This window comes from Physella acuta, unplaced genomic scaffold (genome assembly GCF_028476545.2).
Source record: "Physella acuta isolate Inbredline_101_S28 unplaced genomic scaffold, ASM2847654v3 ptg000472l, whole genome shotgun sequence".
Lineage (NCBI taxonomy): Eukaryota > Metazoa > Mollusca > Gastropoda > Physidae > Physella > Physella acuta.
In genome coordinates this window covers 3,261-18,285 of record NW_026731991.1, presented here as the reverse complement: position 1 = coordinate 18,285, position 15,025 = coordinate 3,261, and the positions used below count along the sequence as shown (strand labels likewise).

Sequence of the window (15,025 nt, the reverse complement as noted above, 5' to 3'; positions counted from 1 at the left end):
ATATATATATATATATATATATATATATATATATATATATGGGAGGTGCCAAATTGAATAATTGAATGTTCGCCCCGGGCGCCGTTAGGGGTCGTTACGCCTCTGAGTGAACGGCTTAATTTCACTTAATAAGTTAAATTGCTGTAGGAAAAGGGGGAGGTTGGTTATGGTCACAATGGCTTAATTTTTGTTACACTTAATTGTGTGTGTTTGCTAAACATGATCTATCAAAGTAATTGGATGTTAAAGTTGAATCGTCTGTAGCACATTTTCCCCTCTTTATGGAAGGGGGGGATGTCAGCTATAGATTGACATCACTTCAACCATTTCTACCTCTCAAACATCATCACAAAAACCAAGACCCCCCCCCCCCCCTCAATTATGTAAATTCCCAGCACCCCCCCCCCCCCCCTTTCCCCCTCAAAAATGGCAGTTTTTTTTTAAAACTACAATGTCATTCTTAATTATTAACTACAGCTTGATCAACATTGATAAATTTTTATTACACTTTGCTAAGAAGAACGACTTTTAAAATGCAAAATCACTGCTAAAATTCTATTTTCTCACTTTTTGAAACCTACCTCACCTCCTTAACACAAGTCAGCCTTACTTCAATGGACAGCCCCTAGGATACATTTATAGTTCATTGCTTGAGACTAATTCTCCTGAATTTTTACTGGTACCAGCTTAGCAAGTGTAAAAGCCATGTGGTTTAAATTAATGTGATGAAAAATGCAATACTCTGTTGTTGATGTTTTTTTTTTTTTTTTTTGGGGGGGGGGGGGGGGGGGCAGAGAGGAAGAACTACTGAGTGACAAAGGGTGTCTGATTTTTCTTACTTGCGAACTCAGATAAATGGGCTTATAACATTTAAGTAAAATTGCCAACATGAGTGTTTGCTATATTTACCGCAGTTTTAGCAACTGTAGCAAGTCCATGCTGTCAGCAACTGTAGCAAACTAACTTGACAGTGTTATTTATTGAATAAAACCTACAAAAAAATTCTTCCAAACATAAACAAGAGATAAAGGATTTTTAAAAATCTTTTATTTTTTTTATGAATAAAGTAGAAATTCAACAGAAAGCACTGTATGCTATTACATTAGTCACATTCCATTCACACTATGAATCTTTCTAGCACGTAAACATGGTAAATATACAACTAATGAAATGAAACATTGCCAGCCATGTTCTGAGAAAGTATTGTACTTAAACATCAGTTTACCATAATATATAGGTTATAAAAGAATCATAGCAATAGAAACTGTCAGTATTGCAAAGTGGGTGTTATCTTAGACAATGATACAAGTTTATAAATACACAATAAAACCAGAAATCCAGGGCAATTAACAGTACAGGCCATGCAAAAGATATACAGCTCAAAAACTTGGTTACTATATAACACACTTTGTTGATAAACACACCCTAAATGGACTAAAATTATTACTTTGCCGGTTCATTAAAAGCTTGGGTCATGTTCATCTATGAGTAAAATTTTTAGCTTATTTTGACCCTCTACCATGGAATGACTTGTTTCAAATCTGGGTATTTGGAGAAATAGCCAAAATTGTATAAAGAGGGTGGTTGTTTGTTATTTCCATTTTAAAAATATATAGTTTAAGCAAACAATTCTAAATTATTTATGTCATCTTTTTAAAAAACCCACAGATTTTAAGTTCTAAATTGAAAAATTCATTAAAGTAACTATTTCAGCAAGACTACATTATAAAGGTCCTAACTCAAGATAATACCAAAAAAAAAAATTTTTTTTTTGTTTTCCCAATTTTAATCAACTTACACAATGCTTTCAGTAGAAAAACCTCAATTCTAAACGACCCAAAAGTGTACAAGTATTCAAACTACAGTAGAGGGTCACAAACAGCTAAGCTGAGCAAAAATTTAAAAAATTGTAGTTTGTCAATCTGCATATCACAGTTATTATGCTAGTTACAGGATCACTTATCAAATTTTCATACATTTTTTAGTCCATATAAGGTATTAATATCTAAATACTAAAAAAAAATTCATCCAAACTAATGTGAAATGTTAAATTAAGAAAAAAAATGGCTGGTTACATAGATGCTCTAGTTATGTTGTTTGATACAGTTTATAACAATACCCTATGCTGAGTACAATGGTCCTCTGTGTATAACAGAGTTTGATACAGAAAGTACAATATCAATCTGTCTTCAAACATGACCAGAATAAACAATGTTTAGAGAAAAGGAAAACAAAAAAGTGTTTGGTTTTTGTTTTTACATTCTGATTTCTCATATTTTAAGTAGATTTAAAATAAAGAAAGAGTAGATACAAAATCATTTTTAACATAACATTTAAATTATAATTTGCACTGAATTTCTAAACAAACATTTTTTTAAAAAGTAAACCAAATCTTTAAGTTTTGATTAAACAATTTTCTGATTCATTCAGCACTGTACTGGAGTACATCCATAAAAATAAAAGTAAATTAACACTGACTAGCAATGCAGCCAAAAATATTACTTCATGCAAAATAAATACTTTATTGTTTAATAATAGTATTAGTTCTAGATATTTTATAAAAATACATTTTAATCTGTAATTTAACAGGTCAATTTATATTTAAAATAAAATAGGTTTTAAATTTCATTTCTAACTAGTCTAAAAACAAATTTCTTGCTTTGGGTGTTTATAAGCCTAATAATTTTAAATTATTAATCTAACCTATTCAACTGTGAATTAGAAATGAGAAAAGAAACATTTAAGGCAAATGTATGGATTCAATAGGCACAATAGGTGAATATTTTTAAGTTTCCTATCAACAGGCTTTAAATTTGAAAAAAAAGTTAACTTTTAAAGAATAATGATGATGGTAATTATCTAAAGCAATATTTTCTTAGTACATAACCTCAGAATATTTTTATTTATTAGCCCTAAAAAATTATAGTTGCTACAGTAACAACAAAAATAAAGCAACACATGATTTTAACATCCCATGTTTCACAGATTACTGAACTGTAAGTAACGCTACATGAAGTGTTGGAAATTTTGTTTTATTACAGAAGAATCAGAAAATGTTAACACACAAGTCTCTGAGAACCAATGGCATGCCAAGGGCTAAATGACTCACGTTTATTACATAAAGAAAAAAAATAGAATAAAAGACTTGTTCAATGATAGGTTACATTTCATTTGTTTCACATTCAAACATTATTAGTTCCCATTAACTACTATTTACCATTCACAAATCAGTGATCTAATTTTCTAGTTTTAAACATTTGCATTCACATAATAACAGAACCAGTAAATGTTTTATGTCATCACATTTAAAGTTAAGTGCTGGCTGCATTTAAAGATTAAGCCTAGTTACAGCTACTGGCATAGTTTTCACGACTTTTAACACTGTAATTTTTTTATATGCATATCATGGAATATTTATATTACAGGGTGTGCATTTAATGGAATAAACATGCCAGTTTGGTTCCTGTGGACATCAAAACAAGTCTTTCTGGTATTTCAAATATTCCAGCATTCCGTCTTGTGTTACACAGATGATAGGTGCCACAAACATTGCATTTAGTGACCACTGGATAATATACAGACTAAATGCACACCCTGCACATGGCTAACTAGTCTAGCAAAATATCACAAATGAAATGTTTACACTTAAGGTATTTGTGATTCAGCTATATACTTGCAGCCAACCATCAAGATTAAAATGTGTTACCAAATGCCAACATACCATACAATGTGTGAGGTACAGAGATGATTAGTCATAATATAAATATGTTACATAAATAAAGCTTAAATGTATCAAAGTCTCCATTTAGTAAAAATGTGTCTTAGCCCGCTATTTTTTATAAAGCATCTACTAAATTATTTTATTTTTATTGTATTGTTTTAAAACAATACCATACAATAACAAAAAAAATTTCCTGTAATTGAAAGTATCAAAAACTAAAAAAGAATATGTGAGTAAAATTGAATAACATAAAATGCAGAAAATTCTTTTAATGAATAGATAACATTATTTTAAAAAAAAAAAGGAATAAAACATGGAAACTGAAGTGATCCCCTATATGAGTGAAAATACCGGTATCAACTTAGAAGGATTAGCTTTAGTTAATATTCCTTAGCTTACAACTTACCACTGAGCACAAGTACACTAACTATATCTGTGCTGCTGACTATGTTGTTGCTCACAATTAGATATGTAAATAAAGCAGATAAAATTAGCAATTTCCTGCCTTGCCTTATGATAATATAAACACAGGTATTGTACGAAACATAAAGAAGCTGTGGTTTAAATACTAATACTAAGTCAAACATAAGCAGTGAATATTAATTTGGCAACTTAACATACAATACATAAATTCAATGTAAATATTGAACAATACAATTTAATTTGACCATCCAAGAACATTTTACACCGTTATAATCCACTTACTACCAATGCTTTTTGAAGTAGACTGTTATTTTAAAAGTTCTAAATAAAATAAAACATTTTTATACTTATATAAAAATATTTTTCTTCCTACTTTTTGAATCTGATATAATTATATATTCATAGTAGAACATAAAACAGATATACACAATAGTAATTGTTTTACAACAAAGGCATAACCATACCAGCTGAATGCAATGACCGACGCCTATTTCTCAAACTTACATACACAAAATTGTATAGTCAGATGTATAAACTATTATACTACACAAATAGAAAAATATTTTTGTTGTAACATGTTTAAAATGAATGTTATATAAAATGGCAACTCTTTGCAAGTCTAAGCAACTACAAAGAATACACCTCATTTGGCAAAAAAATGTAATTATATATTAGTATTGAAGTACATTATCAACTTTGAGTTTAGCAAATTCACTATTTCTACTTTTGATAACTTTATCTAGTTTAACAGCAAGAACCATCATCTGACAAGAAGAAATGACATTAACAACAAACATCAAAACTAGTCACCCAATGTTTTTTCTGGTAGAAACTATTTGAGTCAGCTAGTGATGTTGGTCAGATGGTGCTCCAGTGTAGAAAGTACTGTTGCTATTGAATCAACTAAATATTAGGATGATACAACTTGTTAAATGCTATGACATGTGTGTTGATGTAAAGTTGTCAATCTCATCAAAGACCAGCCCTGAAATTAGTAAATGGAAAAAATGAAACAATAGAAAATTGAAAAAGAAATAGAAACAAAAAGAAAATGAAATAATCAATAGAAAAATGAAACAGAAGAAAAAAAATTATTATTTCTAATATGATTGAATGTATAATATTATTAGCAACTAGCATTGTGAAGTAAGAAGCATGAAGATTTCTGGTTCTTGATAATAAATGTGTAGAAACAAAACTCCTTTAATACACCAATAATAATTGTTAGCTATAATTGTTTTTCCAGGGTTCTTTTTGTTTAATTTTGTCTGCTAATAGATTACATATCAGAAAAAATGTTCCCTTTTCTTGGGATCCAAAAACAAATATGCACACTTTTTTAAATGTTAAAATTTAAAATTGTAAAGACACCAGGAAAGAAATAGTTTAGTTATTGAGAGCAGGAAATAAACTGATAAAAAATGTTATAAACATGAACTTACTTTTCCACTCACTAATGCCCAGGTCCAAATCTTCAAACGATTGATCATATTTTTCAGAAATAGGCTCATCATTAGGGTCTGCATATTGCTTGAGGTACTCATGGGCTAGGGCTTGGGTTGCATCTAATCTTGTTTTTGTATTTAAATCTAACATTTTCTCCATTAAATCTATGGCTGTAATACATAAATATTCTAAAATGAGATAACATAACTAACAATTTAAAAAAAGCTTCAAAAATAAAGATCAACTAATATAAATTAAAATAACTTTAAAAAAAAACTAATTTCTAATTTTCAAAAAGGATAAGAACTACTGCTCTTTGACAATAAAAATGAAAACCTAGATGTTTAAATATAAATAACCTTACCAAGAGGATTTGCCCCAGTAAAGACTTGTTTAAAATCTTTTGGTTTCATCACAGGTAATGACTTAATAAACATCCTGGCCTGAAACAACATTTATGTTTCCAATTAATTATGTTGAAACAATCTTTTGACAGTTTTTCTTTCCAACTAATTATGTGGAAACAATCTTTTGACAGTTTTTGTTTCCAATTAATTACATTGAAACAATCTTTTGACAGTTTTTGTTTCCAATTAATTACGCCGAAACAATCTTTAGACAGCAATTATGTAATGGATACTATGTTATAATTACAATGGCTGGCCTAGATCTGTTAAACATTTCACACTTACATCATTGCTCTTAATTTCTTTCATCAGTTCATCACTAGGTGTGCCTACTAAATTTAAGATTCGAGTCAACTGATCAATGTCTAATATTAATTAAGGAAATCATTTATATTATAGCTGCATCTTTAATACTAATTTTTAAAAAAGAGCTTCTATTCAAACTGGTTTAATGGATGGCTTTTAAAATTATGATTAAAAAACAATCTGAAAATCATGCAATTCTAAGTTGTTTTATTGAGAAAATGATTTTAAAAAGATACGATCAGTGCCAGGAAATAAGGGCCTGCCCATCAACATTTCTGCCATGATACAGCCGACAGACCATATATCCACTGGAAGGCAACAAATTATTTAAACAAATCAACAATTGTAACAACAGATCCAGCATTTAAACAATTAATATTTAATCTCTACAGTTACAGTAATCTGGAAAGTTACAGGTTTGAGATAAAAATATATTTACCTGTCTGGTTGTAGTGCATCCAGTTGAGCATGATCTCAGGTGCTCTGTACCACCTTGTAGCAACATATCCTGTCATCTCTTCATCTGTGTGTCGTGCAAGACCAAAATCAAGAATCTAAAGAGAACACACAAAAAACATGATCAGATTTTAATTGTAAAACTACCTTAACTATAGATTGTAATTCTGCCTTTATTGCTATAACTGTTAATTCAGCAATGAAAAAACAAGTCACCAATCCAGTTCATCAATCAGTGTGCACCTGTCTGCATCATGTGTATGTTGTACTTCAACTTCAAATGTAATTAATTACTGATACAGTTTTTAAATTAATTCTATACAGTTGCTCTTTCTTTACCCAGTGATTGCATTACACTACTCTTATTGTTTATCTTATTTAAAAAGATGTAATATTTTGGGTTGTTTTATAAATGGTTATTAAAGTACTTTTTCAGAATGGACCACCAACAAATCCAGTGCATCTGTTTGTGTCCGCTACGTATAAATTGATCATATGGTCAGCACCAACTCCAGCCAAGAATTACTTTTCCAGACTCAAAATGGTAGTAATTGGAAGTTAGAACCCAAGGAAAGGGGCAGAACTTTAACCCCACCCACATTAATTTTCACCAATAGTACACTATATTAATATTAGTAATATATATTCAAGTTACAATATGTAATTACCAGGGAATGGGGTAGTGGAAGCTGGGTTTATACTAACACTGTACTAACTCTAAATGCCAAGAACTGAGATCAAGCCTTTTTGGGTTTACAACCATTTATTCTACAATGCTGTTCCAATATAACATAAGTAAAGTTCCCTTTTTGAGCTTGACAGTCCATGAGGCAAATGAAGTAGAGTTCATCAGTTTCTGTGACAATTTGCATTTGAAGATATAGTGTGGTCACAACAATGCCCAGCCGCCTTTACTTTCCCTAATGTTAGTAAGGTACCCATCTGAGCTGTGTGGACTCAGAGATGTTATACTGACTTGAACCTTGGATTTGAACTCGAGGCTTTCGTGTTGGCAATCTAGTGCACTACCGCTAGACCATGCTGTCCATTCAGGTGTTCGAATACAAATAATTAAAAATAGTAAAATCAAAATACCTTTAATTCACAATCCTCATTAACAGCAATATTACTAGGTTTAAGATCCTAGAAAGAAAAAAAAAATTCCTTTATAATAACAATTATTTTTAACTCATAAATTAAATAAGAAGATAATTTTAGAAAATTAAAAATATATTTTAAAATAAAAAACAGATGATATGGTAAGAAATATTTACCCTATGCAAAATTCCAGCTGAATGAATATACTGTGGGTAAAAAAGAAAACAACCGTTGACAATATACTTATTTTTTTCAAGTTTTAGAAATGTATCTACATTAAAAATGTGTCTCACAAAAAATAAAATTATAGTAGACTTACCTTTAATCCTCTGAGAATTTGATAAATGAGAAATTGTACATGGTCATCACTTAATCGCTGTGTTTTAAGTATATTATTGAGATCTGCTCCCATTAATGGGGTCACCATATATCTAAAATAAATTATTTTTTCAGTAAATTATAAATGTTTTAAACAAATACATATTTATAAAGAAGCAATGGTAATAAGAACAACAAGTGTTGAAATTGTTTATTTTGTAAACAGCTTCAAGAAATTAGCACAGCAGAAGAGTACTTATTATAGGAATAGTTTTTTGTTTTTTTTGCAAAGTTAAAAAATAATGACTTACACATCTGTAAAGTCTTCCAAGGTTACTGTTGGAGTAAAGCAATCTATCAGGTCAATCACCTTTGGAAAACAAGAAATTCCAATTTTACACCTGACTAAAATTTGACTGACTAAAATTCGGCTTTTAGCAGACTTGATTGTGAGTAAGCATCCCATTGACTTTCTATCAATGCAATACATTGATCAACAGAAAGCTTACACCAATAACAGCTTCTACAGAGTAGTATACTAGTAACTGATTACTTTACAATTACTTTCCAGTGCAAGCAATAATTTTGATTTCATTGAGCAAAAAGTATAAAGGTATGCACCTTTTATATTAACTTACATTTTCATGCTTCATATGCCTTAACATACGAAGTTCTCTGTATGTTCTTTTAGCATGAATAGCTGTTTGGAAAGGCCGAGCCAATTTTTTAATTGCTACTTTCATATTAGTATGTCTGTCAAGTGCAGAGCTGCAGAGAGATTAAAAAGTAAAAAACAATTTATGGGTGTATATTTGCCATTAGACTAATTTAGTTCAGCGTGTAATTACTATTACATGTGGTAAGACAACCTGTGGCCAGTGTGGCCTTAAAATGTAAGAAAAGTAAAAGTGCAGATCATGAATATGTAGGTTTGAGTAAAAAAAAAAGTAAGTTAATGCAAGTAACCAGCTTTTAAAAAAAACAGGCTTTTATTAAGAAGTGAAATGTTGACTGAGTAAGTATGACTAAGAATCAAGTAACGTGAATAAAAAAAGGTCTTTGGTAGAGAAAATTTACTAGAATTTAGATCTGCTGATTCATATTTTGATGTCTAGACTAGATATACTCAATATAGATATAACATAATAAAATTAATTCTAGATCTAGACTAGTATCTAATATCTAGAGTGAACTCTAGATTGAAATAATGAACACAACCGAGAATGGTCTTGATATTTGAAATGCACATTAAATATTTTTAAATTCATAAATGATGTTATTAAATAAATAAGGTTATAAAAATCTGACTGACTGATTTTTGTTAGACTTTACTAAAGATTGTATGTAGGTAAGCCTAATTGATGTTTTTGTATTTTCTGTGGGCCTAAACAAAACAAATTTAAAAATCCAAAAACAAATTTGTTGCCATTTTTATATTTTATTAGATAGTTTTTGAGAAGAAATAACTATGAGCAGAGGCGTAGCGACCCTTCCCGGCGCCCGGGGACATACTTCCAATTTGGCGCCCCCTCGAGAGCAAATTTTCGATTTGCACCCCCCCCCCCCTCGAACTTTTCATTTGCACCCCCCCCCCCTCAAACTTTCAATTTGGCGCCCCCCCCTAAGGTCGGCGCCCGGGGACATATGTCCCCCCCCCCCGCCCCCCCCCCCCCCTCGCTACGCTACTGACTATGAGTTGTCAGAAAATTGATTATAGAGTTTCTATAGTCTGCATCCAACCAACGTTTGTCTTACGAAAATGAAACTGCAGGTTATAAAATTCTCCTTGATGAAAATAGATAGAGACTGACTTAGCTTAGGCCTAAACTCAATTTTTTTTAAGTTCTCTGGGTTTGCAACTTTTATAACATATTGGACTTGGTCATTGATCCAAAAAATATTAGTCTAGCCTACATTTCTGAATTATTTTCAATTCAGGCTTAGGCCTAAGTTTTGGTTTTTATTATTTTTTTATGGTTGCTTTAACAACTTTTGAAAGTCTAAAAAAAAAAATCATCTTTGTCAATGTCAACAATAATGTCACAATGTTTGTAAAATCGGTAATGTCCACTGAGCTGAGATTGAATAAATCTGTTCTTTGAATTTGATGAGATCATCATGAAAAATGTCTGACTTCTCATGTGATTAATTCAATTGTGAGTGATGATATGCCTCTAATATAAAATATATTGTATCGGGCAATTGCATTTTTCAATTTAAGTGCATACTACTATTATAAAAATAATAAAACCAGTGATAGCTAGACTATATCTTTGTGCAACTGTGGGTCTACGTCGTAAAGTATTTTTCCAAACTTACACGACTTGGCCGTATGCCCCGATTCCAACAGGATTTTGTATGGTGTATCGGCTGGGCACCTCCCATATAGTTTTATTCAACTCCACCGTCACAAGTCCTTCCTTGCGTTGTGCAGTATCCGCCATTAGTCCATGCACTTATTGCTACTGCAGCAAAACAAATGCAATACTCAGTAAATAGACTGTTTATTTTGGTGCACAAAGCTAGGAAACAGATATTTACTCCGTCAGTTTAAGTCTAGTCAGCCTTGAGACTTACTTCCGGTATCCAACAATAATTTTTGGAAGATTGCGCATGATAGTAAGTGCTATAACCCAATTAAAACAAATGACTGAAAGACGCAAGGAGTTACCTGTGATTGTTGTTGCAGTTTTGCGTTGTGGCTAATTATCTTACCACCCATGAGTTATTTAGTAATATAGATATTTCACATCTTACACACAGAGAGAACAAGAACATACAAATTGGCTAATTAAAAAATAATATATTTATAAAAGAGCCAAATCAAAAACTTTTTTTAAAATGAAGAAATGGTTCATGGATCCAGTGATAATCGCCTTAATTTAAAATGTGAGCACATTTTATTTTACAAAATTAACTAGACATCTAGATTACAAGTCTGAATATAAATTAAATCTAGATCTATGTGCCCCGTGTGTTTCCTCCCTATTTTAGTGCGTAGTTGGGGAACCGTGTGTCTGTGTGTGTGTGTGTGGGGGGGGGGGGTCAAGAAGTTTTGCTCCAGTTTTAAGTTCAATGACCATTAAAAACTCCCTTTAAAAGAATAATTATAAATAATATTTAGCCTACCGTTCCACTATTTTTACAATTTTAGAAATATAAAAGAAATCGTTTTTGTATGCAACTTTTTATGTCACATTTTAATATAAGACTTATTGAGCAAAACACCAAACTATTTTTAGAAATGCTATAGTTGGTAGATCAGCAAGCACACAGGTATGAACTTTGTGACATGTTGTTGTTATTATTTAGTTAGACACATTGAACTTACTTAAATCAAATGGCTATATATAATACGTACGCACGTTATGCGCATTTTCTAATGCTACAATTGTTACAGTTTTTTAATAAATTGAAATTAAATTGAATAAATTGAACTCGGATGTTTATCGATAACATTGTATTTTAATAGGTTTTGCTACTGATTTACAGTGATTGCGATCTTTATTTCCCTTGACATTAAAAAAAAAAAGTTGAGTTTCTAAATGCATAGGCATGCATCTAAAGATAAATAAATAAAACCATTGTTTCTTTTAGGAGGGCTGGCACCAGAAATATACCAATAAAATGTTAGTTTCGCTAGCCGGCCGAACTTGATATGGAAATTATGTTTAAGTTAAAATTAAGATAAACAATGGAGTATTTTGGCAAACCTAAGTCATCACGATTTTTTTTTTGTTCATTTAATTTTTAGGCGTAGCTTACTTTTTTATACGTAGTTCTAGGGTTATCATTAAAAAGTACCTTATAAATTATAGACCCACTTTATTCATGTAGGTGAAATTATCAAGGAAAAATGAATGTTAATTTAAATTGAGGCAAAGGTTTATTTGGGCCCGTAATTTGGGCTCAAAATAAATTTATCGACTTATTTCTATCTTAAAAAGTCGAATGACCCATATTATGAGAGAATGACGTCAGGTTTGAGATCATTCTAGCCACTGAGTCGGCCAAGCGAGTGCGGAAAATTGGTGGAAAAAAAGTGGGAGGGAGGGGATCTTAACGGAAATAGCGAGCGCTCCAATCAAAAACGTCGTTGTCTTAAATAGCAGTAACGGTTCGTGACTCGGGGGACACCAAACTTTATTTCCTGGACAAGTGACTAACATTTGGTTTTCTATAGGCCAAGGCAGTCTATAGATTTGTATTAGATTCTATTATATAGGGCATAGGGTCAAACACTATTTGCACCTGTTTCATACTTGTATACAAAGAAAATAAGGTGATGTGCAGACTCTATACTGTTTGAAAAAACAACAACTACAATGTTGAAAAAGATACTTGGCAACGATTTAAAGCCTGGATTTTATCACACTGAACTTGTCAGTACTTCTTGGGATGTTCCCGTGCGATACAAAAGATTGACACCTATTGGTAGCGGAGCCTATGGGCAAGTATGGTAAGTCATCACAGTACAGTTGGGTACAGTACAGTATGAATATGTCTGAATATGAGAATCAATTAAAATCTAACCGTTTTATTTTATTTCCAAAGATATTGTTTTGTATTCATTAAAAATAAATGCCAGACTGTCGCTCACACTAAAATTTAAAATTGACAAAAATATCAAATAAAAAAAGTAAAAAAAAAAATGCCCTAAGGCTAGGCATTCCGACTTCCGCTGTTTCGATTCGGTATTCAACATCCGGACTTTTCGATGCAGTCTTTATAAAAACTCGCCCTTTTCCGAAGAATGCCGAATCTCACTGTTGGAATCGAGTTTTTAGAAATATTCGATATAGATATTCTAGTGTGGTCGTATTATATGTTTCAATTAGAAAATTACCGCCATTATGACAATCTTTAAGCCGAAATCGATCGCACGATTCTAATCATTAGAATCTAATGAGTTTATCTCGCGAACATGTCCAGTACGGTGCTGTCACATTTTAAATAAGTTTACGTATTAATATTAAACCCTTTATAAGTGTCTTGCCATTAGTTGTAAGTGTCCATTAAATAAACAAATATTATTATAATAACGGTTTTATGGCACTTACTACTTCTGCTTACGAGTTATCATACATGTCAAATCCCCGAGCTAGCGCTTCGGCCTTGACAACGCCATGGCGTCGGTTTAGCACGGCATTACCTATTATCGATAAAATACGCGCACTAATGCCAATGACGTAGTTTTCGAAGTTGGAAAGAATTTAAATTGTGGGTGGCACTGTTAAAACTAGATACAATACGTTGATCAAGTTATCTATTAAAACCGACAGGCAAGAAGCTTAGGCTTACATTAAATAGTGTTAAGCATTTCACACATACCTACTTACTTAGATTTAAGGCTAATACTAATAGCCTTTAATATACTATTATACTTTATACTATAAATAAGTTATAGGCCTATTTCTTAGTATAACTAATGCTATATATACTATATGTATCGATTGATACAGTAAGTCTGGGCCTATTATTGGTTATGATAAGTAAAGAAGCTTGGTGATAAACTTATTTAATTATTTGTAATAATTATGCTTATGACATTAGTAAATAATTAACAAAAGGTGCAGCAATTGACATGGGGGGGGGGGGGGTACTAATTAATAAGGCAGTGAATTTAGAATGACATGAAAAAGGCATGATAATTATTATTCATAATAATTTAGGATACAATTTTTACATTTAATAATAAAATGTAACAAAAAACAAATAACAACAAACAATACGGATTTAAATCACTGCATGTTGCCAATATATATATTCATATAAGCAGATAGACAGGGAAGCTGTAACTTCTGATTTGGTACAAATTAACACTTAGCTTAATAAACTTTTACAAGAATTTAAGGTTTTTCTATTGATTAGTAATTTAGTTGTACCAAAATATCAATAGGGTCTTATAAAGGCCCTAGTATATTAAAGTAGTTTCCCTTTTGGACCTGTCAATCCATCATCCATAAAGCAGCTGAAGTAGAGTTTATCTGTTTCTTGACCCATGCACATGAAGTGATGGTGTGGTTAGCTCTCTGCCAAGCTATCTTTACTTTCCCTTGTGTCAGGTACTCATCTGAGCTTGGTGGATGCTGCACGCTGCACAGACTTGTCTGAGATCTGAGCTTAAGACTTGCATGTTAGTAGTTGAGTGCTTTAACACACCATCCCTAGTTTTATTTTTCAGCATTCTTCTTATTACATGCTTCAGTATCAATAACCAAAATGTATCCTATCTATTATAGTAACATTCTGGACATACGTCAGTTGCAGTCACTATAATTACTATAAAAGGTTGCAACACCCTTTCATAGGACTTTTTAATTATATGCAGTCATACTTAATATAATTTTTTTCTATATTTCTATTGCCCCCACCCTCTAGCAAAGTTTCAATTTTAATATTAAAAAAAAAAACATAGACTTTCAGTCTGCATATTGACCTATATAGAACAGCACCCCTCACTTTAATTTGACTTGATTAGTTCTAATTATCCTTCATCAAATTTTGATTTTACTTTCATATTTCTATTGCCCACACTCTCTAGCACTAATGTGCAAAGTTTTATAATTATATCTCGAATAGCAGCAGTGGTATGCAAGCCTAAAGCCAATCACACAATTAAATCCGATGTTACAGTGATATATAACAGGTTTAATACATAACTTTAAAAATTCATATAAAAAAAACTATTAGGCCTAGAATGATAAATTTGGTATTTTTATCAATGGGGTATATTATAGGATTAATCTGTGTACATTTTATCATTCTATGGTAATTAGGAAAAATATCCCAACATTCCTACCTAAGGCCTAACTCATCATGTAAAATCTTAAATTAAATAACTAAACTT

At 31.3% G+C, this 15,025-nt stretch overlaps 1 protein-coding gene across 1 annotated transcript; it reads right to left on the bottom strand.

Moving 5' to 3' along the window:
- Window positions 1-1,030: 1,030 nt before the first annotated feature.
- On the bottom strand, window positions 1,031-10,752 carry LOC131943880 (mitogen-activated protein kinase 14). Its single transcript, XM_059304181.1, has 12 exons — window positions 10,495-10,752; window positions 8,814-8,943; window positions 8,487-8,545; window positions 8,177-8,288; window positions 8,034-8,063; window positions 7,855-7,902; window positions 6,743-6,857; window positions 6,540-6,611; window positions 6,283-6,362; window positions 5,955-6,033; window positions 5,587-5,760; window positions 1,031-5,129 (listed from the first exon to the last, which is right to left on the bottom strand). The coding sequence occupies exons 1-12, from the start codon at window positions 10,617-10,619 to the stop codon at window positions 5,080-5,082; spliced, it is 1,074 nt and encodes a 357-aa protein (XP_059160164.1). The 5' UTR covers window positions 10,620-10,752; the 3' UTR covers window positions 1,031-5,079.
- Window positions 10,753-15,025: the final 4,273 nt, after the last annotated feature.